Raw genomic sequence first — 27476 nt, forward strand, 5'->3', positions numbered from 1 at the left:
TTCTATTGCAGTATTTTCTATCTTTTCTTCTAAGGTAGAAGAGACCCACCTTCAGCCTGCAGCTTGCAGAACTTCTCATCTCCTCTGCAGTTTCAAAAATGTTATTTACCTACAGGGTTTCATTACAGTCTCGTCTTTTCAGTATTTCTACACAACACCAAGTACCATACAGGGAGAGTGATAAAGACGTGGTGTACCAAAGCAGGGAATAAAACCCTATTATGGTAGATGGGAAAACTGTACTTCTGCTTCTCAGAAAATCCTGCTGTCTGCACAGAAGCTACAAACGAAGACAAAGCATTTCCATGTACCAGGTCAAGTAAACAGACATTTCCTCTAAAGGGCTTCAGATGTACTTTATTTCCCTTGACTAAAAAAAAGTGTAGAATAGCATACAAATGCTCCACCTTACATATCAGAAAATTTCATCTGCATGCACCATCAGCATTCCTCCAATCCAACAATACTCTGACATAACCCAGTTGTTCAGGGGCCCAACATAAACCCTATTACAAGATTTCTCCTACCCTCTCATCCTGCAGTAAGAATATCATGTTCTGTCCTGGCCTAGGTTTACTTCGCTCAAAACGAATTTCAGTATATTTGACACATCCACCACCAAAAAGATGCCAGGAGAACAAAACTCCCAGGTTCTGGCTGTCTCGAACAGGACTCGTGTCTGTACGCCCTGAAGAGAGCCCGTAAGATGTCAGTATGTTTGCTCTGACTGACAAACAGCAAATACTGATCGTGCATTTGAACAAATGCCAGGTTAGGACAGGAAGACAAAGCACACCTGAGTTGCCCTAACTGGCGTGGCTCTTGCCACCACATAGTGCTGAATCAAACAGAGACAGAATTCAGCTCTTGATGCTAACTCTGACTTCACCCATCTCTCTCCATCAAGCCACCCGCACACAAAACTGCCATCAGCACAGATCCCACTGTGGATCCCTCCTCATCATCTCACACAGATGTAAACCAAGGTCAAAGAATCAAACAACAACTCTCTAGCATAAAGGACTTGAAGAAAAGCTTTGAGTTATCTACTGATTTCAAATTTGCTGCTTTTAAGGCTGAACATGGATTAGCATCTTCCTAATTTTACACCAGGCCAGGGAGGCAGGGAGAAGGGAAAAACACATCCCACCTACAAACAACTGTCTCTTCACATCGTTTCCCCATAGGAGGAAGAAATACAGTACCCAACCCCAAGCAGCGACTCTAGAACCACACAATCAACTAAGGTACCAAGCCAGGCAAAATACCAAAATGAGTATACAATGCCTAAACTAACATCACAAGCTACAACAGCAACTCTAACCTTACTACCAGCAGAACCTGCCACCAGCTCCATTACCTGAGAGCTTTAAAATGAGCTGAACTCTTATCAGAATAAAGCCACCTCTTAAACACTCTAGGAACACAGCAGAAAAGACTTGGTTTCCAGCACCCACCACCCTCACCACAAATGCAACAAGCTCCATTTTTTATCCAACTAATCAGAGCATGGCTCTGCTCATTTACAGAGCATCTCTAGCATTTGGTCATTGCTGACTTACAGCTTTCCTAAATTACATCTTTGCTGTAAGGACAACCCGGAACCATTGAGAAAGGGCTGTAAAAAGTAATTTTCTCCTTTCCATCTCAGGTTCCCTGTCTGATTCCAAGGGCCCATTTTGCTGATCCCATTCCCTGCTCCTTCTCCTTCAGGCCATCCTGCATGCACCCAGCATTAACGTGCTCCTGCCTTCCAGCATTTAGCCAGAGCAAGCACTCTGTGTAAACTGTAACAGCTAAAATCACGTCTGTAACGTGCCATGTGTGGAGGCAGAGCAGCAGCAGGTGTGGAGCAGCCCAAACGGTACATTTGGGTACTCAGTGTCATTAGCCAGCCCAAACCCTTGCTCAGAAGAACCTGAATGGAACCTTGGGACAAACACCCAGTGACATCTCTCTGGAAGCAAGGCCAGTTCCAAGCTGCCTTTTAGCTATTTGTAAGACAGCAGACAGCAGGCTATCTGTGTCTCCGGATGACAGGCTCAGAGCATTAGTGCAGAGTTCCTGAAGCAGTCCCAAGGAAGCAGTGCACTGCAGTGAAGCGTCTGACAGCCACGCTGCCCACAGCAGCTCTGCACGCCTGTGAAACAGCAAGTTGGGCTCATTAACCTAACAGGATTTACTTTTTAAGCTTCAGTGTTTTTAAGCACCGTAATATAAAACAGCAGCATCTCAAACCGGACTTGGATGAACCACACTAGCTCAGACAAGTATTAAAAGACAAAAAAACCCCCACCTCTCTGGAAAAAAATATTTTTGCTTATTTTTGGGGCTGGCTCCTATTTTCCAGTCTTAAAACCCAACAAAGCTTCGCGTCTCAGCTTTTCTAAATGAGGACTTTTGCCTTCTATTAGGCAAGGAACACAACTGAGAATTTGCTGCATTTTTACCTTGACATTTGGGCCTTTGGTGTTTGGACATCCAGAGGGTGCCAAATAGATCCTACCAGAACAAAGCCCTTCCAAAGAACCTTAAGGACAAGGAACAGCCAGTAGCCATTGCCAGGCAGCAAACTGCACCCCCTAAAATAAACTTGATCTGACACCCCTTTTGGATCATTTCTCTGTGAGGCACTTACTCCCTATGAGCAAGCCCTTTAACAGTTGATTTTTCCCAGCTCCAAAACTTTTGGAGAGCAGCAGAAGGTTTTTAAAGACAACAATTAATTTAGTAAGAATTTTCAACTCTGTTTGGTGTTGCAAAGCCACCTTCAAACCAAAACCACAACGATGACCAGGTCAGTTAATGACCCTTAGTCCCACTCTGCTGACTTCAGACCCACTTCCCTGCTTGATGAGCAAGGAAGTTTCAGATTCTTTCCTTACTCAGCTAAAGATGACTCCCTTAGAGTGAGCACTTTTAATCCTGATTTCCATGAGGAACTCCTCATGCCTGACCTACAGCCATACTGCTTTCTCTGCTGCTCCAGCAACTCTGGTCCAAGATAATTTCAGCTTTCCCTCCAGAACCATTTCTGGTCTCACACCTCCAAGACACTGCACTGAAAAAAAATTTATCTATCTACACCTCATACATTACTGAGCATTTCTTGTCAGTGCATTTTCCACTGTTCACTTCAGGAATACATTTGAAGTCTGTTTCACACAGAACCAGCCATGTTTATACTATTACCTTGCAAGTGGAACATGCAAGAGGAAATAAACCCCCATTCCCAGTGCAAGAACAAAGTCCAGCTCTGACTAATAACTAGCTAAGTTTACTTTGCAAGACACTGCTAGGGCTTTTTCATGCCTTCTATCTAACCATTTGATGCACATCAAAGGATTCATGAGGCAAGAATGAATCATAACAAAGCAAGGATCATTTGAAATGTGACAAACTGGGCCAAGTATTTCAAGCAGCAATTTTTCACTTTGGGATCCAAAACACAACATTTAAACATTTAACATTTTGGCAACCCAAAACCTCTGCAAATTAAAAGATATAATACTCCATACTACAGCAAGAACTTCATGCTTGCTCTCCCTCAACCTGCTACCTTTTAGCCTTCAGAATATCACCTCTGATGCTTTCAAAATACATGAGCCCATCTCAGTTTCAGGACAGCTTATTAGAAAAAATACATAAAGACAGAGAAATTAACTTACACATTCTTCAAACACAACAGTGAGATTGGTTTTTGACTTTCACAAACTAACTACTGAGGCAAAGTATAGGGTTCTGCCTTTTCACCTACATGTTTTCAGGTGAAACTACCACTTAGTAACACAGGTTTCAAGGCCCTTTGCAGATCTTCACAGCATTAATAATGCATTATAGAAAAAATTCCATTCAAGGCTTCACTGAAGCCAAGGCTCTGGCAGTGTCTGTCATTTCTATGGGTCAAACCCTCAGTACCACCTCATTAGGATGACATACCCCTGAAGGATAAGTGATGGTTTCTTGGCTCCTTACACAAGACACCATTTTCTTTAGACAGAGATCAGCTCCCTGGTCACTGTAAGGGAAAGCAGACATAGAAACTAAGTGCAGCAGATGATCAAGTGCCCACTCCATTTCAGCTTTGCAGATTTTGTCTGTTTTCCTCACATGTATTTCCTAAGAGGAGCAAGCTGTGTGATTCTCACTTGCCCTACCCTGCTACTACAGCAGCACTGTCACCACAGACACCGTCTGACAGCACCACCTCTTCCCTGCACGGTGAGGATTGCTCCCACCAATCTGGGATACACAATCAGATCCCTTGTCTTCTCAACATGCACTGACCCTCCCCAAACCAAAATGCCTCGTTCAGCACAAATCTGAAGTCTGGCAGATCTGGAACAGCTCAACAGTATCTTCTTTCATTTTATTCCTTTGACTGTACACTCCGTTTCTCTCACTGCTGCTACAAAAATTAAAACGGGGAGAGGAGGAGGGAGGTGAGAGGAGCAGCATAAGGAGCTGCTGAAATGGCATAACACAGTCCCCACGACTGGCACCAGCCGAGTCTCTGCTGCAGGGACACCTGCATTAGGACTGCAGTGTGCTTATGATGACGAGACAGGTGCTGAGGTATTCACAGGAAAATTCCCTCCTCTTCTCCACACACTGTGTCCCCAGCAGCATACACAGCAATAAAAACAGAGGGGCAGGCATGATGAAAGCCATAGCTATGAGAAGGTTGTGAAACTGCAAGGAATAATATTCTTTTTCCATTTCAATCCCTCATTCCAAGCACTTGGCATACTTCCACATGAAGCAAATTCATGCATTAACTGGTATTCAGCTGCAACTGTTCATGCGAGAAAACATTCATGCCAGGGTAAAAATAGCAACACCTCGTCTCACCATCATTTTAACTTCCCTGCCCAAATTTCACATTTATGGGGGAGGGGGCGGGAATACACATTTCAGTCTCTGACATGAATAACAAAATATAAACATCACTATAAAAAAAAGCCACTGAAACACATACTCATGCCTCTGAAAGCTGAGCTTCAGACAACACTATTACATCAACAATATAAAGCTGCCACGTTATTAATCCAAGCCCTCAACACAAGTTCACACCTTCACACTCCTCCCAACCTTCCCTCAACCTGAACTTCTGACAGAAACCTCTCCTTTTGGAAAAGCTTTGAAAGACCTGACCTCAGAAGCAAAGCTTTGACAGTGTATGAATAACTCCTGTGTATCACTGGACCTGTGGTGGGCTACATCAGAGGCACAGACAAACAGCAGCACCTGTAATAAAGGTTCTTCCCATGCTGCTGCAGAACTAAAATGGAAACCAGCCCCTGCAAAAGACCCTACAACTGAGGGATACTAAAGGCACAGCTTGAGCCTATGCAGGCAGTTTTTGCCACCCTTAGCAAGTCACCTGTCAAGTCTTCCTCACTGTTATATCTATTTAGCAGAGACAAAGAAAAGGGATCACATAACTATAAAGGAGATGGTACCACTGGGCTTCCCAGAATCACTCTCTTTCCTTATTGCCAAAATCCCCAAATGTCACACCTAACAACTGCAGCCCCCTAAGACTCTCCCCCAAGTACCTGAGGTAAGCATCACCTAAGCTACTTAGCAAATTACTAACAGGGCCACTCAAACCAGAGCCACCTCACCACAGTCCTGAAAAGCTTCTGACCCCCCAGACTGTGCCACAGGCTTGGTAACAAGAGTCCCAGAAATAGCATTTTGGAGTTTTCCTGAAGGACAGCTCAAGGACCCTAAACTTCCTTGGATAAGCAGATTCCAGGACCATCATCACACACCCTGAAAGATCCTTAAACATGACACAGCCAGCTTTGACAGATTCAGTAGTGAGAATCAAGGAAGGCAAAGAACACAAGTAGTACAGGACACTGTAGTTCTGCTCTAGGTGCTATATGAAGTTGTTTCAACTTGGTCAATTCAGTAATTAAAAACTGGGAAGTACACAAAGCATGACTCTGCTCTGAACAGAAGATTTCAGCCATCTGCCTGAAACACATCTCACTGGCAGCAGCATCAGCATTTCCAGACAAGATGTGCACTGCTGAGAAAGGACTGAGGAGTTCTGCTGTGCGCTGTTACATCCTATTCCTCACTGCCCTACTTTCAAGGGACTAATTATTCTCTTAAGCCTTGTTTAAGGAAGGTGAGCTCCCAAGAAAGAGAAAATCCTTCTCTAACAGTTAATCACACTCCTTTTCCACTGGACTCACCTTTTGCCTTGACTGTCCAAGGATAGATTTGACTAAATCTCAATACAAGACACTTCTAAACATGCCATGAAGCACCTTGCTACACCAACAGACCCACAACGACTGACTTGGATCCTTGAAGCATCTTCCTTTAAAATGACACCTAAGGAAAAGCTGAAGACCAAAAACAAACTCCAAAACCCTCAGCTGTTAAAAACAAAAATGCATTGTTCCAGTCCTATCTCTACAAGAGTCAAGGTTGAAATCCCATGATAATTTATTATCTTTATCACTGATTAACTTGAGGGGGGCTTTTCTACACCTTAGCTGCAGAGAAGTACCTTGAGCTCTCTTCACACAGCTCAATAAGCAGCCATTTCTATGTCACACTCAGACTTTGCTGCAACAGACCTCGACCCTTCCCTCATTCTTTGAAAAGGGAGTTCAGAGTAGCTTTGCACAACAGAAGGTGGAACAACTTCTCACAAATACTTTTTCTGGAATATTTTCCCCCACTCAATTTGCCCAGCCTCATGCACTGCGTCCAAGTTTCAGCTCAGAACTGTGCACACCCATCCATTTCCAGCTGAAACAAGTTGTTTTTCTACGGATTGTAGCTCAGCACAGCTGAACAATGGAAACACCACATCCAAACTCCTAAGTGGACAAAGCCAGCAGCAATAACGCTCTGGGCAGACTGAGTTGTGGGGCCTTGCCTTCACCCAGATTTCCTAACAGCAGAGCTGAAGTGTGGCCACGCAGGAGCAGCTCTCTCCCATCTGAGCACACGATCCTTTCTTGCAGTGCAGCCAGCCCTTGGATCAAAGCAGCTCCTCTAGAGCCCATGCCAAGCAAGCCATTGAACTTAGCAACCACGCAGATCCAGAGGAAAAAGAGGACAGGCATTTACAGCTCATCATGTCAGTCACAGGCAAGATCACCCTCTTACCTCTCAATCAGTATCATCCACATCCATCCAAAATCCATTTCCCAAAAGAAAGCCTCTGCATGGTACGTTTTCCCTGACAGAGCATGTTGCATTTTTAAGGTTAAAAAGAGACAAACCACGGACTTTTCCAGTCTTCAACAATAAATGCTCTAAATTTTTACACTGAATGTGCCAGAAAGCATTTCTCAGCCAGCACAGACTTTCAGCAACCAGCCTAGTCAGCTTGGCTGCATTCCTCCTGCATCCACAAGTGACTACAGCAGTAGTACAGCAGCTACAGTTCCCATAAGGAGCTTACTCCTGGTTCCTAACCGTTGTCAGATGACTTATTTCTGTCTGTTTCCCAATTCTGATCCTAAAGTCAAACTCACAGTCAAAACAGAGGACGGCTCACATGCTCATTTACACCACAAAACTTCCAAACAGAAGACAAACCTCAATTCCAAGCAAATTTGACATGCAGACAAGCTATCAAGTCAACAATATTTCGCTTCAACAGCGAAGGCAAGTAAGTAATCCATGCTTGTCCACCTATCTTCATCCCCACGTGCATATATTGAGATAAACAGATTGGTCAGATCCCAGGACAAGAGAAGCAATGGGAGCAGAAATAAAGGAGCTGGCATCTTGTATGATGAAGTTATTCTGATTCCTAATGCCTTCTCTTATGGACTCAAAACACTGCGCTTTCCCATCTCTAAGGAGCTCCTTGCCCTCCCCACACCTTCCAAGGTAATAGCTCTGTCTTCTCCTGGGATGAGGCTCTCCTGACAGCGTTTGTAAAAATCCACCACCAGCACCCACTGGCACCCACCTGTGCAGGACCAACTTACTACTCAAACTGCATCTGGACAAGTAAATTTTACTTTTGTAGCAGCGCTTTGAACATTTTCTCCTGCCCAAAAACCACCTGGAGAGCATTCTTTAAAACAGCTGGCGCTGTCACCCAACACTGTGGTGTGTCAAAGCTTTAACAACTCCCATACAACATCAGGTTAACATCAAGCAAAAAGCAAAGATACACACTTTTTTTTAGCTACTGAAAGGATGAAACACCCACCCCAGGACAACAAAATGGCATTTTGCAGTAGGAGCACAGTGGGTAGATGAAGGGCAGGAAATGAACTGTGGCAAAAAATACTGTCAACCCAACACATTCCCAAGCCCTGCCTGTCCCCTCTGTGGCAGCAGACTGTCTCCTTGCCTGTGCTCAGGAAAACTAAGATCTATTTGGGAAGAAAAGACATGGCAGTGGCAGACCTCCATCTCTCCCAGCAGTGCAAGGAAGAAAAGCTGTTCTCCTCCCACTCCAGTCTGCCTGCTTTGCCCACTATGTATAACCCACACTCCCCCTAGAACTCTGTTTCTCTCCCACAAGACAATACTGGGGATTAAAAGCCTTCAAAAACAATTCTGAAAGCACACCTAAGCAGTGTTTCTTCCTCCTTGCTCCTGCAAAAAGGAAATCCTCTCAGATTCTCAATGCTGATCACTCCTGCACACACTCTGCCCATGACCATTTCAGGCACCAGGTCCATAGTCACCTGTGGAACACACAAATTTATTCAATCATTCCCTGTGACCACTGAGCATAAAACACAGCGAACAAGTGGCCTGAACTGCACAGCACCAGTTGGGTTTCAAAGAGAAGTAGTTTTAAGCTGCCCACATGTTTTCTTACACAAATTTGGCAGGCAATCTTTCCCTTCTGTGAGTGGTTTTGGTCGGCTGCTCTTCACAACAGCAAGCAAGTGCTCTGAAGGATGAGGCAGCAGAAGGGAAGGAGGACATGTGGAGGAGGAACAGGATGAACACACAAACAGCTACTCTGTTCCAGTCCAGCTCAGAATTCCCTTTGGCATGAATGAAACACTGACGTGTGCATAGGCTCCTACACAGCAATACAGCATCTACTGGTGAGCAGATAAGGAAACAAAAAAAAAAAAAAAAAAAAAAAAACCCAAAAAAACAACAGGAATGCAGGAACAAATTTTTTCAGCAAACAATGCCACATGTAGCTTGGCCTATTCAGAGCTTTCTCATCCCATCATCAAAGCAATTAGGAGCACCAGTTCACTGACAGGACTCTATCCCTCTCCTCAGGGTCTTAATGCAAAGCACAATTCCAAAGTCTGAAAAAGTCAAAGAAATGTGGTTTTGTTACCCCACAACTCATCTTTCTTGACACCAGGCGGTAGCTCCTTGCCTCAAGTCATTCAACACTAAGAGACTGATGGACAGGAGATGTGGACTGCAATGCACATATGAAACAAATACAACACAACATGGCAGAAATTATTGTTACCATAAGGACTGAGTTTTCAAATATCTGTCTAACATAAAAAAATACGTTGAAGATGTGTGCATTTTGATTGCAGCCTCCCCAAAGTTTAAATGAAACTGTGAAACCTTTCAGCATATATGAAGGTTTAGCCACCATTTCCCTCACCTTTATACTTCCCAAGCCAGGAAACAGCAAAGACACAAGCCAAGCTGCTAACACCTGAAATTCACCATCACAGCAGAACCTGGAGACTCGAGAATGGCTCCTTAAGGAACGTGTTTTAGGTGAGTATCAGGGAAACGGGTTCATCCCAAAAGATCAAACCTTATTTAAGATTCAGTTTATGGCCAACTACAGAAATCCCATTTTTCTTCCTGTGTAGATGACTTCTATCAGAACTTGCTTTTATCCTGCCTCCACAAGTTCTGCAACCCACATCCAATTTAACCTATCAATATCAGGGAGGGTATAGTACAAACCAGAGGTCCTTAGAGGACATCTACATTTCTTCATGCAACTATCTCGCTGAAATAATTATTGATATCAAAAAGTGCCGCTATCCCTCGTAATGCAGCTTAACCAAGTTCACATATTAAGTAGAGACATTAGTAATGTTAATCAAATATAGTTTGGGATGATATGAGTAGTTAGGTCAAGAGCTCTGATACTTCAAGTTATATCAGTTTAATTCATTTGTATTTATTCCTGTCCTATAAAGTTAAATGAAGACATGGCTGTGCCACTGTCCCAAACCACCAACCACACTCACACACACAAAAAATGAACCCAACAAAGGAGTGAACCAGCTGCATCGTAACGCAGATTTCCTTTTCTTTTTTGGCATCTACAATGCAAGTATTTTTTTTCAATGAAGGAATCAGTATGGCCTAGTTCACCAATCTTCTGTTATGATGCGAAGTAAAAGGATAAAGTTACAGCAGGAGACAGCTGGATTCAGTGTCTGATTAGAATTCCTATTGTTACTGCCTGGGGAACTGAGCACAGAAGGAATTATTTCTAATAATTTCAACTCATTTGGTTAAAATTCTGACAAGCTTGACAGTCCCTGAAATCTTCCTTCAATACAAACTACTGTTAGGCATATCTAATAAATGAGTTACTTTTTTTTTTTTTTTTTTGCTCTATTTGGCACACCCCACTAAAAGCTGCAACATATTGAAAGGGTTTGAACAGTTTTTAACATATGGTAAATGAACAGACTTGTGAAGGTAGTTAAAGCAAGACACAAGTATGACTAAGTCCAAATATATCTGTTTTTCCCATCTTATCAAAAAGAGGTTCTATTTTTAAAAAGTAAATCAATGTTTAAGGGCACAGACAGGAAGTTTAAGTGGAGTCTTTGCTTTTCAGCGTTTGCTTCCCATGTTAGATATAAACATCACGTGCCAATTTCCTTGCAGTCAACACAACAATTTTCATTTCTACTCTCTCCTTAATGCTTCCCATCACATCTGCTCCATGAAGATATTTAATCTTATTTATTCCATATTTACATGGCCATTAAGTGACAGAGAACCACTATTTATACCAGCCAGTTCCCTGGATTTCCTTCTTGCAGGATTCTGATGCCAAGGCAGTGCAACAGGTTGTTTGGAGTGTGGGTTTCAGCTTTAGAGCATGTGACTTCCTATCAGTCAACACAGCCAGCAAATTCCAGGGAGGCAAAGATCTGAAGAGATTTCAGGCACAGGCAGAAAAAACAAGTACCTCCACCGTAGAAACTACCTCTTTAAACATTTCTATGAACATTTAAAGACAGGATATATGAAGGAATGGGAGAAAAAAGAAAAAAACTAAATAAATCCATCAGTCTGAAATATCCCTCTCAATTCTCTCACTGTTTTTTGATTAAGGACTTCATTTGAACCAAGAGCTTAAAAGATGAAGAGCCTGGGTCCAAAGAGACCTTTGCTGATCAACTGATCCCACCTGCTGGTCATGTCCTAGGCTAAGACTTCCCAGCTATTAAGACCCTCACTGGCAGACACAACCACTGAATGATACTGACCTTTTAAACACAGTTATCCAGTATGAAGTCAGTTACTTAGAGGTTTCTCACACAATAATTGCATTTTCATATTACTGTTACTGAAAAAGATACAGCAATAAAGCATAACCAACAAAAATGGCTTCAAATTATGCTATTAAGTCTGTAACCTCTTCCTGCAAGTCAAGAAGAAACAGGTTAAGACTCAGAGGAATTTTATCTACGAGATTTTCCGTCCCATCTGTCACACAAAGGGACCCAGAACTAGCTCCCTGCTCTGCACAACAGTAGGAAAAGTCACAAAAATCCAAGAGAGTTTTCGCTTTTCTAGGGAGATTCAACACAGGCTTGTTCCAAGTCCCTTGCCTCTTGTCACAGGAAATACAGGCAGAGGAGGCAGTAGGAAGCAGAGAGCAGCTCCAAGGCAATCACCTTGCCATGGTTTGTCTGAAAGCACTGGACAAGGAAGGAGCCCTTGGGAACCACCCAAACCTTCTGCCAGGAAGTTTTCTCCCGGTGCCACATGGGTGCCTCGGTGCTGCACTGTTTGTGGGAGGATTGCTGCTTCTCCTCCTCAAAGTACAATGTTGGACACAGGAACATCAGCTTCCAATATTCACCTCCTGGGGCTGGGACTAGATGTGGCCCCAGACTTACTAATCGTACCTCAATGAAAGGGATACTACAGCAGGGCTCCAACTTACTTGCAAATAAGGCATAGAGAGGCTGTCCCGACAACCTCTGAACAACTGCAACAACTCAGGCAGATTTTGAGCTGGACTGCAGAGGGGAGTGTGACTTCCATGGAACTGTGTGAGTCCCATCCAGCTCAGGATAGTCTGTGATTGAAATCACCAGGAAATACTGGAGCACACAGTAGCCAACACCAACTTCATAAGGGCAAACTCTTTTTAAAGACAAGAAAACAGCTAAAAAGCAAACCAGACAAGATTACTAAGAGAAACTGTAAGAAAACGGGGAAAGGATTAGCCTGTGTAAGAGCTGGAACGTGGGAAAGCTACTAATACCCCAACACTGCAATATAATGCTGATTTTAATTTCAGACCAAGAGACTACAATGTTTATAAATATTAAAAGATGGCCTGTAAGGAAAAAAAAAATTGCATTGCAGAGGCCTCCCTGCCCTCTGAACGTGCACTGTAGACACGACTCTGGTACTCAATGTTTGCTCTCCCTTCCACCACTGTTTCATGGAGTACCTGTGTGCTCAAGCAGGGCAGTCCTGTGCTCTGTGTAAATCTTGTGTTCACCACCTGAACTATGCTCTGCTGTCCTCACTGTGGTTCAGCTAGACAATCCAAGGTGTAACACCTAATCCTTTCCTATTATCTCACCTACACCATTGGCAGCCACGTGCAAAGCAGGATCTTGGACATTATTAAATTATCCCCATGACTCCAGTAAGAAATCAAACAAAAAATAAACCCTTCTGCAGTCAGGAAATACTCCCAATATCACAGTAACAAACTAAGTTTTTCTCACAGTGATTTTGAGTTTCAGTTCAAGGTGTGTAGAAGATACCTACCTTAAAAGCTGAAGGACATAAAAGCACTAAGTAAGGAAATAAAGGAAGTGACACATGTGGGCCTGCGCTAGACCCCAGCCTGTCCCCCTAAAGCCAAGCACAAATGAGCTTTCAAAGAACCTGAAGGTCAGAGCACATAGCTGCTGCTCTTTGAAAGTCTCAAATCAACACAGGGAACATAAATTCACCCCTTCACTGCCATAGGCTTCCTAAGTGTATTTCTGAGCTATGAGCCCAAGATCAGCCCACAACACAGACCACACCCTCAACTGTCAGCACTGAATTTCCCTCCTATTCTCCCGCCCAACAAAGCGCTCATCTTGATTAACTCAAGCACCAAAAACACAACTACAGCTCTACACCATACTAAGGTGTCTTGTAACGTAATTACTCCTTCCCTGGCATGTGCAAGCCAAAACCTGCAAGCTTCAACCAACACTAAAAGCCTTGTGTCAGTCAAGTCACACGTCCACAAACATATATGGTCAGGATAACAGGAGCAAAAGATCCAAGTGATCAGCAGCTAAACTGCAGCTAAACCCCACAGTGCTGGCATTTTATTCACCTGAACCCCCACACAAAGCTTTCAACACCAGATTCAAGAGACAGGGCCAAGACAACGCTGGTCTTCAGCTGAAAGTAGCAAAGCCAGCTCCACTTCTGCACCACCTGCACCTTCTTCGAAGGTGGCCTGAGCACAGGGCAGTCAGGACGCTGTGTGAAATCCTCCGGGCTGACAGCCATGTCTGCCTGCAGCTGCATTACATTTGCTGAAGCCTTGTTTTTGTTTTAGCATTCAGAAGTGATTTTGGCCCCAGAAGCAGCCCTTGCAGTAAGGACCTAACACCTTCTGAACCTCGGTCTCTTTGGCAACTGAACATAACTAGCACACTACAGAAAACACCTTTTTTTCTGGTTTTAAATTATAAGCAGCTTAGAGGGAAAATGTTCTTGACGATTTTATGAAGAGGCAAGGTCTGATGATCACTTCAAATTTAACTAAATACTAAGCAGCACCAATTATTTTCAGAACAACAGAGATGACAGATCTGCTGCCCAAGCAAGAGCAGTTCTCTCCATCTCCACACTGCTGCCTTTGAATGAGCACCAGAAACTGCTCCATGGGAGAAAAAAAAAAGCCCTGAAATGGGAAAATAACACTCACTGTAAACAGACTGTTCCAAGTTACAACAGAAACAAGTTTGGAAGGAACTATAAATTGTACTTCTGAATATGGCTTCTGGTGATGTGCTAAGAAATCACAAATAGATTGCACTGCTACCAGAGGACCTCAGAAACCCATCAACGCACTCAGCCATAATTCACACCCATCTGAAGGCAGACAAGCCATGCCTGATTCCTAAGGATGCTTTTTACCTGGATCCAGCTGGTGTTGAGAACAGGAAGTGAATGTGTGACAAAATTATCAGAAGAAAAGCCACCACATCCCACTGAGAAGCAAGATGTAATTGCTCATTTCACACAAGTCCAAATTCTGTTATACTAACAAAATAATTTTCCAGCTGCCCTTCCAAACTGGACTATTGATAAGCACCATGTACCTAATTAATTTACATACTATGAAGCTACATATGGCAACTGTGGTTAAAATAAAGAAAAAATTAAAAAAGAAAAAGCTTCCAGTATGCAAAAAGGCAGTAAAGTACTGAAATATTTATTTGATAGCACAAAGACAGTTCCCCACACAAACCCAGCCACACATACAGATATTGGTGAAAATGTCTTGCTCATACACCTGTGCCAGTTTATTCAGCACAAAGTGAACAGCTGAGTTAATATTCTGGATGTAATTATGGTAAGCAGTTCCAAAGTCCACACAGAAGTTAACAGCAAGTATTCCTATTAATCAAAAATTTTAGGGTAACCTAAGTGTGGCTGCTACAGGAAAAAGCCTACAGGACAAGCACTGGTGGAAGCACTATTTTGTCAGAATTCTGACAGCAGCTAATAAGGCTGCAGCTTCTTGTTACAATAAAGAATGTATGCAAATATTCTGACACGTCATCTGGCAATGATTTTGCTTGCAAAACCTGAAAAACCACAGGAACAAGAAAAAGGTATTTCATAAAATGGTTTGGAAGCTCATCTCACTCCAGCCCCTGCCGTGGGCAGGGACGTCTTCCACCATCCCAGGTTGCTCCAGGCCCCGTCCAACCTGGCCTTGGAGACTTTCAGGGATGGGGCAACCACAGCTTCTCTAGGCAACCTGGGCCACGGAACATTTCCTTGAACTGTTACAGCAAATATAATCTGTAATAGAGACCTGTTTCACTCTGTGACTTCTTGGCAGGCCTCTCCATTTGGCTGAAAGGTTACTTCCAGTCTACCCTCACAGGAAGAGATAATGTCATTTATTTCATAATAAATTACTGCTGCAGAGGGAGACCTACTCCTGTAGAGGAAGCAAGAACAGGCTACATTTAGACAACTGGAAATGCAGTAGGAAAAATTACATACTGCAACAAACGTGCCTCTCTCCTCTGCACGAGACCCCACCTCGAGTCCTGCCTCCAGCTCTGGGGTCCCCAGCACAGGAAGGACATGGAGCTGCTGGAGAGACTCCAGAGGAGGCCACCAAGGTGATCAGGGGAATGAAGCCCCTTTGCTATGAAGAAAGGCTGAGAGAATTGGGATTGTTCAGCTTGGAATAAAAAAGGCTTCAGGGTGACCCAATTGTGGCCTTCCAGCACCTGAGGGGAACTTGCAGGAAAAAGGAGGAGACACTACTTACAAGAGTGTGTAGTGACAGGACAAGGGGGAATGGGCTGAAATTGACTGAGAGTAGATTTAGGGATCAGGAAGAAATCCTTCCCTGTGAGGGTGCTGAGGCCCTGGCACAGATTGCCCAGAGAAGCTGTGCCTGCCCCATCCCTGGAAGTGTCCAAGGCCAGGCTGGATGGAGCTTGGGGCAGCCTGGGATAGTGGAAGGTGTCCCTGCCCATAGCACAGCGCTGGAATAAGATGATCTTCAGAGTCCCTTCCAACCCAAGCCATTCTGTGATTCCATGATACTATGAAACAGGAACACTGGCAACAAAGATTAAAAGAGAGCGAGTTATGGCAGGCAGCGGCTGAAATCCCCGGTAGTGTGACCGCAATGTCACCCGCAGGGGGGCACGTCCCGCACCCCTCCCGGCGCGGGGGGCAGCGCCGGTGCCCGGCCCCGTTCACCCGGGCCCCGCCGAGCGCCGCAGCCCCAACGGCCGAGGCCGGGGGGCCGGTCCCGCCACCCCCCGCGATCCCGCGGCCCCTTTTGTTCGTGCCCCGGCCGTACCTCCAGGATGTCCTCCAGCACGTACGCCTCCATCGCGGCCGCCCGCGCCCCGCCTCAGCGCGCCGCCGCCATGCCCCGCCGCCCCCACCCTCACGGCCGGGCCCCCCCCGCCGGCGGCACGGGAACAGGAAATGGACCGTTCCACCCCGAGCGCGCCCGGCGCCTACCACCGCGAGCGGGGGGGGGCTGCGCGCCGCTGCCCAACGCCCGCCGGCGATGGAAACACCGAGGAATTAAAGGGAAAAAAAGCCCGAGCAGAACCAGCTCATTTTTCCGTGTCCCGTGGATCACTTCACCTCCTTCCCCGCCGTGAACTCGCAGAAGCCCCAGCCCCAGATGAGGCAGGTCCGTGCCATGCCACATTTGTTTCTGTGCTATGACCTGTCTTCCCATTACACCAAAACCTCCCGAAGCTCTTCCAAACGCTGCCCATTAGCTGCCCTCATCCCTCCCTCCTCCACCCAGCTCCCGAGGGGCTGGAATTCCAGAAACAGGCGATGTATGACACCGGTAGGAAAAGGTGCTGATCGCATGGACCAAGGTCTCCACAATGCAGCTTTAAAAAACATCATCTCCCCACCAAGATGAGTACCTACTTCTTACCTACACACTTCTCTGCTTAACCCAAAACATCAAATGGACCAAAAGATGGTATCTTACATATTCCATAACCCTAGGTGACAGTGATACCAATTCTGTACGCAGCAGGTCAAAATCACTGAGCAATCATAGCTGCGGCTCTCAAAACAACTCATTTTCCAGTTCAAAACATCCAGCATAATAAATCTTGTCAAGCCCCCAAAAATCTCCTCTCTCATGATGTCATTTCAGCAGAGCACAGAGGAGTCCAACGGCCAAAGGAATTAAATTCACCTTTATACTTGAAGAAATACTCATGGTAATAATTTAGTTTAACTGTCTTTTCCAAAAAATACTAATTGTTTAAAATGCTCACTTAACACCAAGAATATTCTTACCTGGATTTAAAAAGACAGCCAGATTGGCTAGTAATATCACAAAGAGAAATTCCAGTTGATCATTAAAAATTTTTGTCATAGCTGCATTCTTCCATTCAAAAATGACATTTAACCACCAAAAATGGGAATTACATCCTACTCACCTAAGACAAAGCCCCTTATTTCAAACAAACTCAACACCTGCCAGATTTGAGAGTTTTACAAGAATTAATTCAAGGAAGAAACACAGAATAATATTCCACTGTTCCTCTGGAGTCATGCTTTTAGGGCGGCATTTCTAACATCCCCAGCAGCCCCTTGCAACTATTCCCATGTACATGAAATCCAGCAATAATGCACAAACATTAGCCCAAGTATAAAGCTGTCCCTGACAGCTTGAAGGATTTCTTTGTGTGTGTATATACATATATAAAAGGAAAAAACCAGCCACCACCTCCCACATAACACTCATGTTTCAAAAGACAAGCTATTCAGTCTTCTGAGCCTCAGTAAGCATTAACAGATACCTTATATCACACCAAAAAAAAAAAAAAAAAAAAAAAAAAAAAAAAAAAAAGCTTAAAGCACACAACTTAGCACTGAGCTAGAGATACTTCACACATGACACCACTAAAAACATTTTCAAATTCAAAGGCAGCATACACAGGAACAAAAGCAGCTCTCTGCTCCACACAGGGCAAATTGAACCGCATTGTCTCCCCCAGATCCACAAATGAAGCACCAGATTTTCAGGAGAAGGAGGAACACAATCACCTTCAGAGCTGGACAATTTCCCTTTCTGCTTGGGAAACTGCAGAGCCCCGTCTGCAACAGCATCACTTCAGTTACAACCCTAACCCAAAGAACAATTCAGAGCTCCCCTTACACCACCAGAGGACTCTACGTGTGAGCCCTGAGGGCAGTGAAAAAACCTTCTTGGCACTGAAAGCAAGTCACCCTCAACATTTGTTCGAAGACAGCAAACAAAACATCCCAAATTTCACACTCAAAACCTTAATACACAATCCTTCTTCCTTCTCCCCTGGCCCACCTTAATTGGCAGCTTTACGATGCTGCCTTAGAAAGAAGCACTTGTTTGAAAAATGAGATCTCAGACTTTCTTTTGGACTTGAAAAATATTTACAGTATGGAATACCAAACTCTAAAAAGCCCATCCCTAACTCTTGCTGTTTTACTGAAGATCTCATAGTGGTGTACAGTAAAGGCTTTAACAAATGCTTCCATTCTGTTCCAGAAAAATAAAGGGAAAAAAAAAACCAACAACAAAACACTTTGAGGTAAAAACAACAAAAAAAAAAATATAGACCCTTGTGATTAATTTTTTTTCTGTGTGATTTTGGGTTTTACACACTGGTCAGGAAATAGATCTTTAATTCTGCACAGGTAAACACAAACCCATTTCATCCTCCCTTTCAAGTCCAGCTCTAGGAATTACTTGAAGTGCTTGATTAGGAAAGATAGAACACATTATCTCTTTGAATCATCTCAGCTCCTACCTGAAAGCTAACGATCTTTATTTAGCCTTATGCTGAAGGGCATGATCCACTCAGCACCCTCATTTATCACCATCCACTACTAAAAAATCAGCCTATTCTCCTGATCAAAAGGTACCCTAAAACCACAAAGCTGTCTGAGCTGCGTCCATCCATTGTCCCTTCCACTCTGTGAGCCTAAAACACCCAAAACCCTTGAAAACATCTGAAGTGCAGCTTGAGGAGACAAAGTTAAAAACGGTGAACAAAGTCATGTTTCAAGCCCCATGAAGTGTGTTAAGCCAAAGGGAATCCCAAGAGTGTTCTGAGAAAAAGCTAGGGATGGGTATACATCTAGGCTGGTTTGCTCCGCAGGGTGCTCCTCACACAGCACTGGGAACTACATGGAAATGACCAAGGGGAGAGTAAAAACCTCCACATGAACCTGGCTGTTCATGCAGAGCAGAGCTGTGCATGCTCAAGAGCTCGCAGGCAGTTTTTAGGAAGATCCTCCTTTCCAGCCTCCTGGTACCACGTAAGCCACCACCAATTCTGAACTGAAATCACATCACCCTGAAGCACAAGCATTTCAACCATTGATCCGAGACAGATTCTGGCACCCAGAAATGTGAGCATTGAACAATTGATCAGACAATTCGCACTCTTATATCACAAAAGCACATTGTTATCTAGTTACAGCTGATCGAGCAGTACTGGTCACCAACTGTCCCAAAGCATATAAACACACTTTTTTTTGTGTGTTTTCAGAGCACAGTGTCAAGGTTGGGCTGTTTAAACCCTGTCCCATGAAGCTACTAACACCTTATTCAGCAAAATCAGGAAGTGCATTAATTACTCAAAAAAACAAATCATTCCAAGAAGAAAAAAATGAGAGTTGAAGACAGGTCCTCAATACAGTACCAATTATCAGTTATACCCTTTAGCAGGCATTCCAATGTATTTTCCTTTCCAGAAGTAGTACACAGTCAGACAGAATCCTAAAGTTCCTGAGACAATTAGGACCAAAAACCAGAATGGGTTTTCAGCACAAATTTTGTGACATTCTGATTATCTGCTAGAGTACCAGGAGGCAAAACCCCCATCATTGTCACACGGAATACCTTGGGAACTGAGGTACCTATCACAATGAAAAATCCAAACAAGATACACTTACACACACAAGGTGGGCATTTCACATTAATTAGAAATAACACAGATTTCTCAAAGGCTGCTTCAAACTTGTGTTGGTTCTTCCATTTTTAGAGTGATGATAATCCCACCGTAGTTCATTTTGCTGGACTGAACCCAGTTTCTCATATCTGCTCTTTGAATAAAAACAATTTTTCAAACCCCTTTACAACTAAGCCAGAACTGAATGTTTCCCCAGACAGATACCCACTGCTCCAGATAAATGCACTAGGATTTATCAACCTTCATTAGGAACTACAGCCTATATAACTTGCAGCTCTCCATCATATCAGTATAAGCACCAAGACACTAAAAATGTTCTTCTCTGCTACTTCTTCCTGTTATACCCCAAAAGCGTCATCTCTGTTTTGGGGCAGTTGGTATCAATCACCACTTGGTGCAATTTTTAATGTCACTTAGTTCTATGTCAATACAAAACAAATTGAGTTTTAAACCTACTGTTTCAGGTTCTCCCTTCAGACAGATTCACCCAACTCCTACTTCTAGATCCTCAATGGTTACATAAAAACAAGTCAGTCCATACCCAAACCTCAGGCACCACCTGAAACCATGACCCCATCTGTTTTTTCTACTTTCACATTGTATATTGGTTTCTTTCACTTCACTTCTTGAAGCAATCACAGCTCTGCAGTTGTCAGCCTGGCTAAATTTCCAGCATCCTTCAGGCAGGTGCTTCAGTGAATTCCAACTAAAAGAAACCTACCTTCTTCCTTCCATTTCCATTTTTCAGGTGGGGATGTGCAGGGATGATGGGCTTCAACCTGATAAATACTGAAGACATACTTTTATTCTGATTTTTTTATTCCCTCAGCATTATAATTCAATGTCTCTCTCTGAGCATTTCAGACTTTCCTGCCAAAAGCTACAGTGAAGCTTTCACGTGAGTTTTACAGTCACAAGATGATCCTTGATGCCCATTCTCATTATCACACTCCTCTTGATTAAGCTCCATTATCTCTCACAGACAAGGAAAACTTTGATAACCAAGCCGATATTTTTCTTCTCTAACAACCATGTAAGAACTTTTTTTGACCATCCAAGATGGTTTCCTACTCAAAAACTAAGTTTTCTGCCAAGACAGATCTTTCATTTCTTTTCAGCCTATTCTTCCCTTAGCAAGGCATTTCAGACCCTTCTGACACATTCAGTGTTTTCTGTTCAGTTAGTGTTACTCTTTTCGGTCAAGTGACAAAGCTGCAAAGGATGGAATCTTTTCCTTATGCTATCCATGAGATCTAGGTTTTCCACAGCTCCAGGAAACTAAAATCTGGAAGAGGTGATTTAACTACCTTTGAAAGCACTGCAGTTAACACATCCCGAGGTTTTTTGCACCCATTTAAAAGACTGCATACACAGAAAAGGTTTCAAGACTGAGTGTTGAGAGACTAGGATAGTTATGATCTGTCTGATGGAGTAACTTCCACAATTCTCTTCACAAAGCCCTCCTCCAATGTGCTCTCCCTAAACAGAAGCACCGTGCTGTGGAAGCTGACTTGGCAGCTTGCATGAACTGTCAGGATGCGGTGGCATCAGGGAATGTAAGAACTCCATGCCCAGAGAAGCCTTCTCAAAGAGGTGGAGACCTCCTCCCAGTTATAGCTGGGCAATTAGGAATTTCAGCATTCCAGCTGCCATTACCATTTCATAGAGGATTTCTCATTCAAACAAATTAACTTCTATGCCTTTCTCATTCCACATGTCAAACAGTGGTGACAGAAAAGGTGTGTGTAATGAAGCAGCACGTACAGTCCAACAACATTCATACTAACACCTCTCAAATCCTGAGGCAGGTACTAATCCAAGATACCTCCACATTAGAACATGAAAATTTGAGTGCAAGTTCATAAAAAGTTTAAGCGCAGACATGTTCCCTGCTATGAATTAGGAAACCTCAAACCAGGAAAAGCCATTATTCAGGACAAAGACTCCTACTCCTGTTTAAGTGGCCTCATCTAGTATTTACTTCTACACATAAATTCTAATTGAGTGAATATTGTATCAAGTATTCTCACATAAATTCTAATCCAGGACCTGTTGGATTGAGATGTGCCTGTCTCCCTTTTCCTGGCTGTGAACAGAATGGTTGTCTCAACAGCTCTACGTTCAGGCTGGTCATCATGAATTTGGACTGGGTTAATATCAGATTTTGAAACCTATTCCAAAAGCAGGAACCATAACAATGTACTTGATGCCTCTTTCTTTTACAGAGCTCTCAATAATCAGAATTACTCAGCTGGCATCTTCAAATTCATAGACTAAAATGGCTGGAAAATCTACTCCATTCAGTGACAGCAATATCAAGCCTGGAATTTAACAGAACAAGAGGCATAAGGCTGAAGAAAGAAAAATACATAAACTGAATAGAAAATGAGATACTAATGTGATCTCTGTTTTCATTTAATATGGTTGTTTATTTGCTTTTTCATCTGAGGTTACCTGGAAGATCAGGACAGACTCGGGATCACACAGCACAACTCCCAGTATTTACTACCAGTGTAGTTGGACCAGCTGCCAGACAGAAACACTTCTAGCTGAACACAGGATTATTCAGTACCTCCTGTTCCCCATCTCCTCTTTGCTGGGCCTCCAGAAATAAAATCACAGGTTCAGTTTATCTCACATTACCAGAAGATACAACCCTGAACTCACAAACACCTGCCCTCAATTCAAGATGTGCTCACAGTAAGAGCCTGATCTAGCCCAAGATTAACCCTAAGGGCATCCAAGAGTCCAAAGCAAAAAAAAAACTTAAGCCCTCCTCAAACCCCTCACTACATCCCTCATGGCTGAACCCCTCCCTGCCCTAGCAGGCAAGCTGAAGTCCCCTGCCAACCCAACACACCCCTACCACAGAAGAACCTCCTTCCCCTCAGCCACATTTAAATCACATCATACACACAGAGCCTGACAGAATTATTTTACTATGACTAAGTTTAATAAATGCTGGGGAAGCTGACAAAAAGTGTTTTAAAAAACTAAGTATCTTCTGGACTGGATGGACAATAGTTTTGTTATGAAACAAACTGCTTGAGTTATTTCTATTAACAAGTATTCCAATGGTTTTTGGAAAGGCTGTGTGCTCTGTAACAGCCAATTCTGGATTACAATGAAAGCCACCATTGAAGACATCTGCCTTTCCGAAAACACTTTGGCAAATTTTTAAATATAATTTTTTAAAAATAAAGTTCTTTGAGAGTTCTACTGGTAGCCTTACTTCAAATCTAATTCACTCAAACAAGTACTTATTGAGTGTCACTGCTTCACCCACTTAGTCCAAACCAGCAAATTATTATTATTATTGTAAGATTTTTCTAGGTCTAACTCAGGTTTTGGCCATACTCTGATGTAACTGAACAGCACTGGGCCACAAGAGCTCCAAAGCACAGGAGGAATCAGCATCCATATCAACTTTGATAACAGACAAGGCCCCTGGCACAGCTGTGCCACCAGTGCTCAGCTCCAGAGGGCACAGAGAGAGACATTCCTCGCTCTGGGCAGAGGGAAGCTGTTAAGTCAACCCATCACACCAGGCCATTCCCTAACCTAAGTATTTCTGCAGAACCCAGCTGTGGTGCAGGTAACTAGCACATTTCTAAAATCCACCTCAGCCTAAAGACACTAGTAAATTTTCTCAGCTTGAAGACACAAGGGCATTTAGAGAGTCATTTCACACAATTGTAGACACTTCCCCCCCACAATGCAACCTCCAGAAAAGCCCTTTTCAGAAGTTCAGCACAGAAAGTTGGCCACTATATTTATCCCCGAGGAGTTCTTTGATCAAGCTGATTCTCCACAAAAATACCAGCATGCTGTTATGCCAGCTTTCACTTCTGCTAGTGACAGAGACGGACAGAAGGCATATGTTCATCCATGGAGCAGACTGTAACATTCAAAGCACTTTTTCCTTTAAGCCAGCTTGGTTTTTTGTGTTATGATTCTGATCACAATTGTGACTTTTTTAGTCAGTCTCCAAGTGACTCCTTTGCTGCACTGCACTAAGCGACACAAAAGTGATGGTGATAAACCAAAAGGCTGCAGTATTTTAATAAAATCCTGCTTAATTACTCTCTTTCTTCCTATCCTTAATACACTGCTTTCAAGAACTTGAACAAATACCAGAGACAAAAGTCAGTGCTGATTTTATCTGAAGAAGCTCTAAGTTTTTAAACTACACACGGAAAAAAAAAAAAAATTCTGTGTGATTTATCTGTTCCAGTAACTTCCAAGCAGAAAATCCAGAGGAAGTGTCAAGAGGACTTGTTTGCCCTTAAAGACAAGAATTCTCACTGATCTGCACCATTTTTACCAATTGGAGTCCTCAGAAACAATGCAAATGTTTTCTGTGACAGGGATTTAAACGAATTATCCCACCGAAAGAGGCAGTGCTCCTCCTCCTCCCTGCCCGAGTTCCTGCTCTCTGCTGTGTCAGCACAAGCTCTTGTGCCTGACAAACTGGATCCAGGAACTGATCAACTGGAAATGTGTTTTTTCTCTGAGGTTTTTTTTTTTCAACGACATAATTTCCCAAGTGGCTGGGAGGAGCACTGAACGCCTTTTTTTTTTTCCTTGCTCCAAGCCCAACTCCCCCAACTTCAGTGGGATTAGTACCCACGCTGATGCAGGGGCTGAACAGCACTGAGCACTTGAGGAAAAAAACTAAGTCACATCATGACTTGAACATTTCAACTTCATTAAAGCATTGTTCCCCATTGTGTGGAGGAGAACAATTCACACCTGCAGAACAGCATCAAGAGGAAAATTCCACTGGCAAAGCATTTCAGGACAAGACTGAACAAAAGGCAAGAATACCTGAAGTCTGGAAATGGGAGAGCTCCAGGACAGGAAAACACGTGAGTCACCTGCCAGACACAGATGCACAAGGGAGCTTCAGCTTCTCCTTCAAGTGTTTAGTTTTTTCTTATGCGTGGGAAGAAATGGGAGGTACAACTGGGAGGGTAAGAGCCATCTTCCTCCTCTTATTTCTGAATCATTCCCTGCATGAGACAGGGGGGATTTCAGATACTCCCCTTCTGCTGGGATTGTAGTCCCCAAAACTGCTCCTGCGTAGAGGTACAGACCCAGAAAGAACCATTCCTTGTACATCAGCACAAGGGAAAGCAAATCCTAGACCAAATATGAGGCAGCCCCCTTAGCAGCAGTTTGAATTCCTGAGTGCAAAATGTCTTCAGTTTGAACCTAAAAAATAAAGAATCTAGACACTTTTTTGATTGTTTCAAGTTGAACTTCAGGAGAATGGAAGCCAAAATCCCAACCTCATATTGTAAATAGCAATATTTCATCACATTTCTTAATGTTCCAACATCTTTCTAGCTCTGAGCAGCTGCTTATTTGGACACATTATCCACTCTTGATGATTAACACCACCTAAGATATTGGGGTGGGGCAGTGAAAAACATAACATAAAGGTTTACTTCAGCTAATTTCCTAGAATATACCATTATGCTCCATGAATTTGAGGATGCAGCTAAAATACAGAAGAGGAATGACTCCTGTACATCAAACACCAGTAATTTGAATTTGTCAAAAACTGCTTTGAGTAACGCCAACAGAATCATCCTAATGACAACATGCAGCCTAAAAGAAAATACTGCAAGCACAAACAAGGATGTATTAAAGACATGCTTGGCTTTGTGGCTGATTTTTAGGCTGGTGCACGACTATTATCTCATGTGAAAACAAGGTGACACAAGAGTTAAGTAATACCTCCATGTGGCTTTAGCTCTTTGCACAGTCATGAGCTTAGGACGGCCTATGAGGGATAACCCAGCTGAAAAACATCTGGAATACTGAGATAACCTCTCCCAGTACCGACTAACACAAAGCACTGCTTAGTGTGAACACACAGGAAATGCTGCCCTTCATTGGTCAACAATGGATTTTTTTCTCCAGAATTCCTGTGGACACTGCACAATGACTGGATGGAGGTCACCAGCATTCCCACAGTAACACCAAGACACACTGATACTCACTGCCAACTTTGTGTTAAGGAAGACTTTTCCCCTAAGTACACACGTCAGCTCAATGACCTTACCCAAACCATTTGCCAGCATTAGTCCTTCCTCACCAACAGTTTTCTTACTCAATAGATCCAAAGTTATGGACATGACAAAATAAGTCCCACACAGGTGCAGAAGCTCTACGGACACCGCACATCTTCAGGATGTCATTTCAGCTGAGTCACCTACAGAGCCACACCACCAAGAAACCAAAAGCACAGCATTTCAGGAAAAAACACACAATGTCTACCTAGGCAGCCATGGATTCTGTTCAGATGGCCCAAAGCCACTAACAGCAAATTTAGGCAATTTTTATTTAACACCAAGTTAAAAGGGCTTGTTCCCTTAACCTCCAAAGCAAAGGCTTCTTACTTACCTTGGATCGGCAGCATTGATTTTTCAATTCCCAAATCCAATTGCAAATCACCTATATCCTAAATAAGCACCAACAGTTTTGGTTTTAAAACACAGATAGAGGGGGAAAAAAACAAACACACATAATCCCATTTGCCTTCAGCCTTGACAGATGAGGAAATTCTCTCAGCTAAACCTCTTCCAGAGAAACCAGTCTCTTTACAGAACTGAATTACTGGTTAAAAATATGAGGTGTTTGGCTCCAGCCTGCATATGGGAATTATGTTTATAAGGACATTTCCTGAAGAAATATCTAAGGACGTAAACAAATACACATGGTGCCGCCAATACTGAACTCCACCTTCTGCAATGGTCATTTTCTGCTGGGGGGGTTTCTTTTTTTTTTTTTTTTCCAACCCAGATATTCACTGATTACTTGAATTAAATAAAGCACACAAAAATACAGTCATATTAAACAATTAAAAAAAATAAAAAGCATTAGGTCTAACCAATCTGATTTTGCTGGAACCTAGTCCAGGAACACTAAGAAAGGGATATTAAACAGTTTTGGCTAATGCTTCCTGGGGTCAACTACAGCAGGTTTCACTACTGTGAAAGCTGGCTGTAGGATTCCCCAAGCAACAGCCCTGGGATAAACCTTGAGATTTCACAGATTTTTGAGAACCATCCTACAGTATTTCTCTCGTTTCCTCTTTTGAGTGGAAGAAACTAAGTGGTACAGGCAAAACACAGCTGAAACAGACTGGGAAAAAAAAAAAAATTAGAAGATAAACAAAGCAGCAGAATCTGAGCCTGAACTGCAGATGTCACACACTCCCAAGGACAGGGCCCTGTCAGCTGCATGCTCAGTCATGTCTGTGAGGACCCAAGGACCTGAAAGCAATGGCAGTGAAGGGTACACATCACACAGTGGTCAAGCCAGGCATGGTGACCCTGAAGAATCTAAAGGCCTTATTCCAGGCTTCTGATGAAGATTGTTAGAGTTAAAAAAAGGAAACAGGTTTCTAAAATAAATTCTGTGCTTCAAATCAGCTCGTTTGAACACTTAAGCTCTTCAAGTATTTTCCAATTTAAATTACAACCATGTGCCTGTGATGCTCTTGAAACCACACCAGGATGCCCAAGTTTTCATATTAACTTTGCCTTAAATCTGAAT

At 43.2% G+C, this 27476-nt stretch overlaps 1 protein-coding gene across 11 annotated transcripts in view; it reads right to left on the minus strand.

Moving 5' to 3' along the window:
- The window catches only part of ANKRD17 (ankyrin repeat domain 17), a 67975-nt gene that overhangs the window by 36369 nt on the left and 4130 nt on the right, over nucleotides 1-27476 (minus strand). The window contains exon 1 of one of the 11 annotated variants that reach the window (XM_030272221.4): nucleotides 16271-16375. The exons of 9 other annotated variants lie outside the window; for them this stretch is intronic. In XM_030272221.4, the coding sequence (XP_030128081.4) occupies nucleotides 16271-16303 (33 nt within the window). In that variant the 5' untranslated portion in view covers nucleotides 16304-16375. Of the gene's footprint in view, nucleotides 1-16270; nucleotides 16376-27476 lie in introns of those variants that run through there. One more of the 11 variants, XM_030272225.4, reaches the window with a different exon arrangement.

The sequence above is a fragment of the Taeniopygia guttata genome, chromosome 4 (assembly GCF_048771995.1).
Source record: "Taeniopygia guttata chromosome 4, bTaeGut7.mat, whole genome shotgun sequence".
NCBI classification, from domain to species: domain Eukaryota; kingdom Metazoa; phylum Chordata; class Aves; order Passeriformes; family Estrildidae; genus Taeniopygia; species Taeniopygia guttata.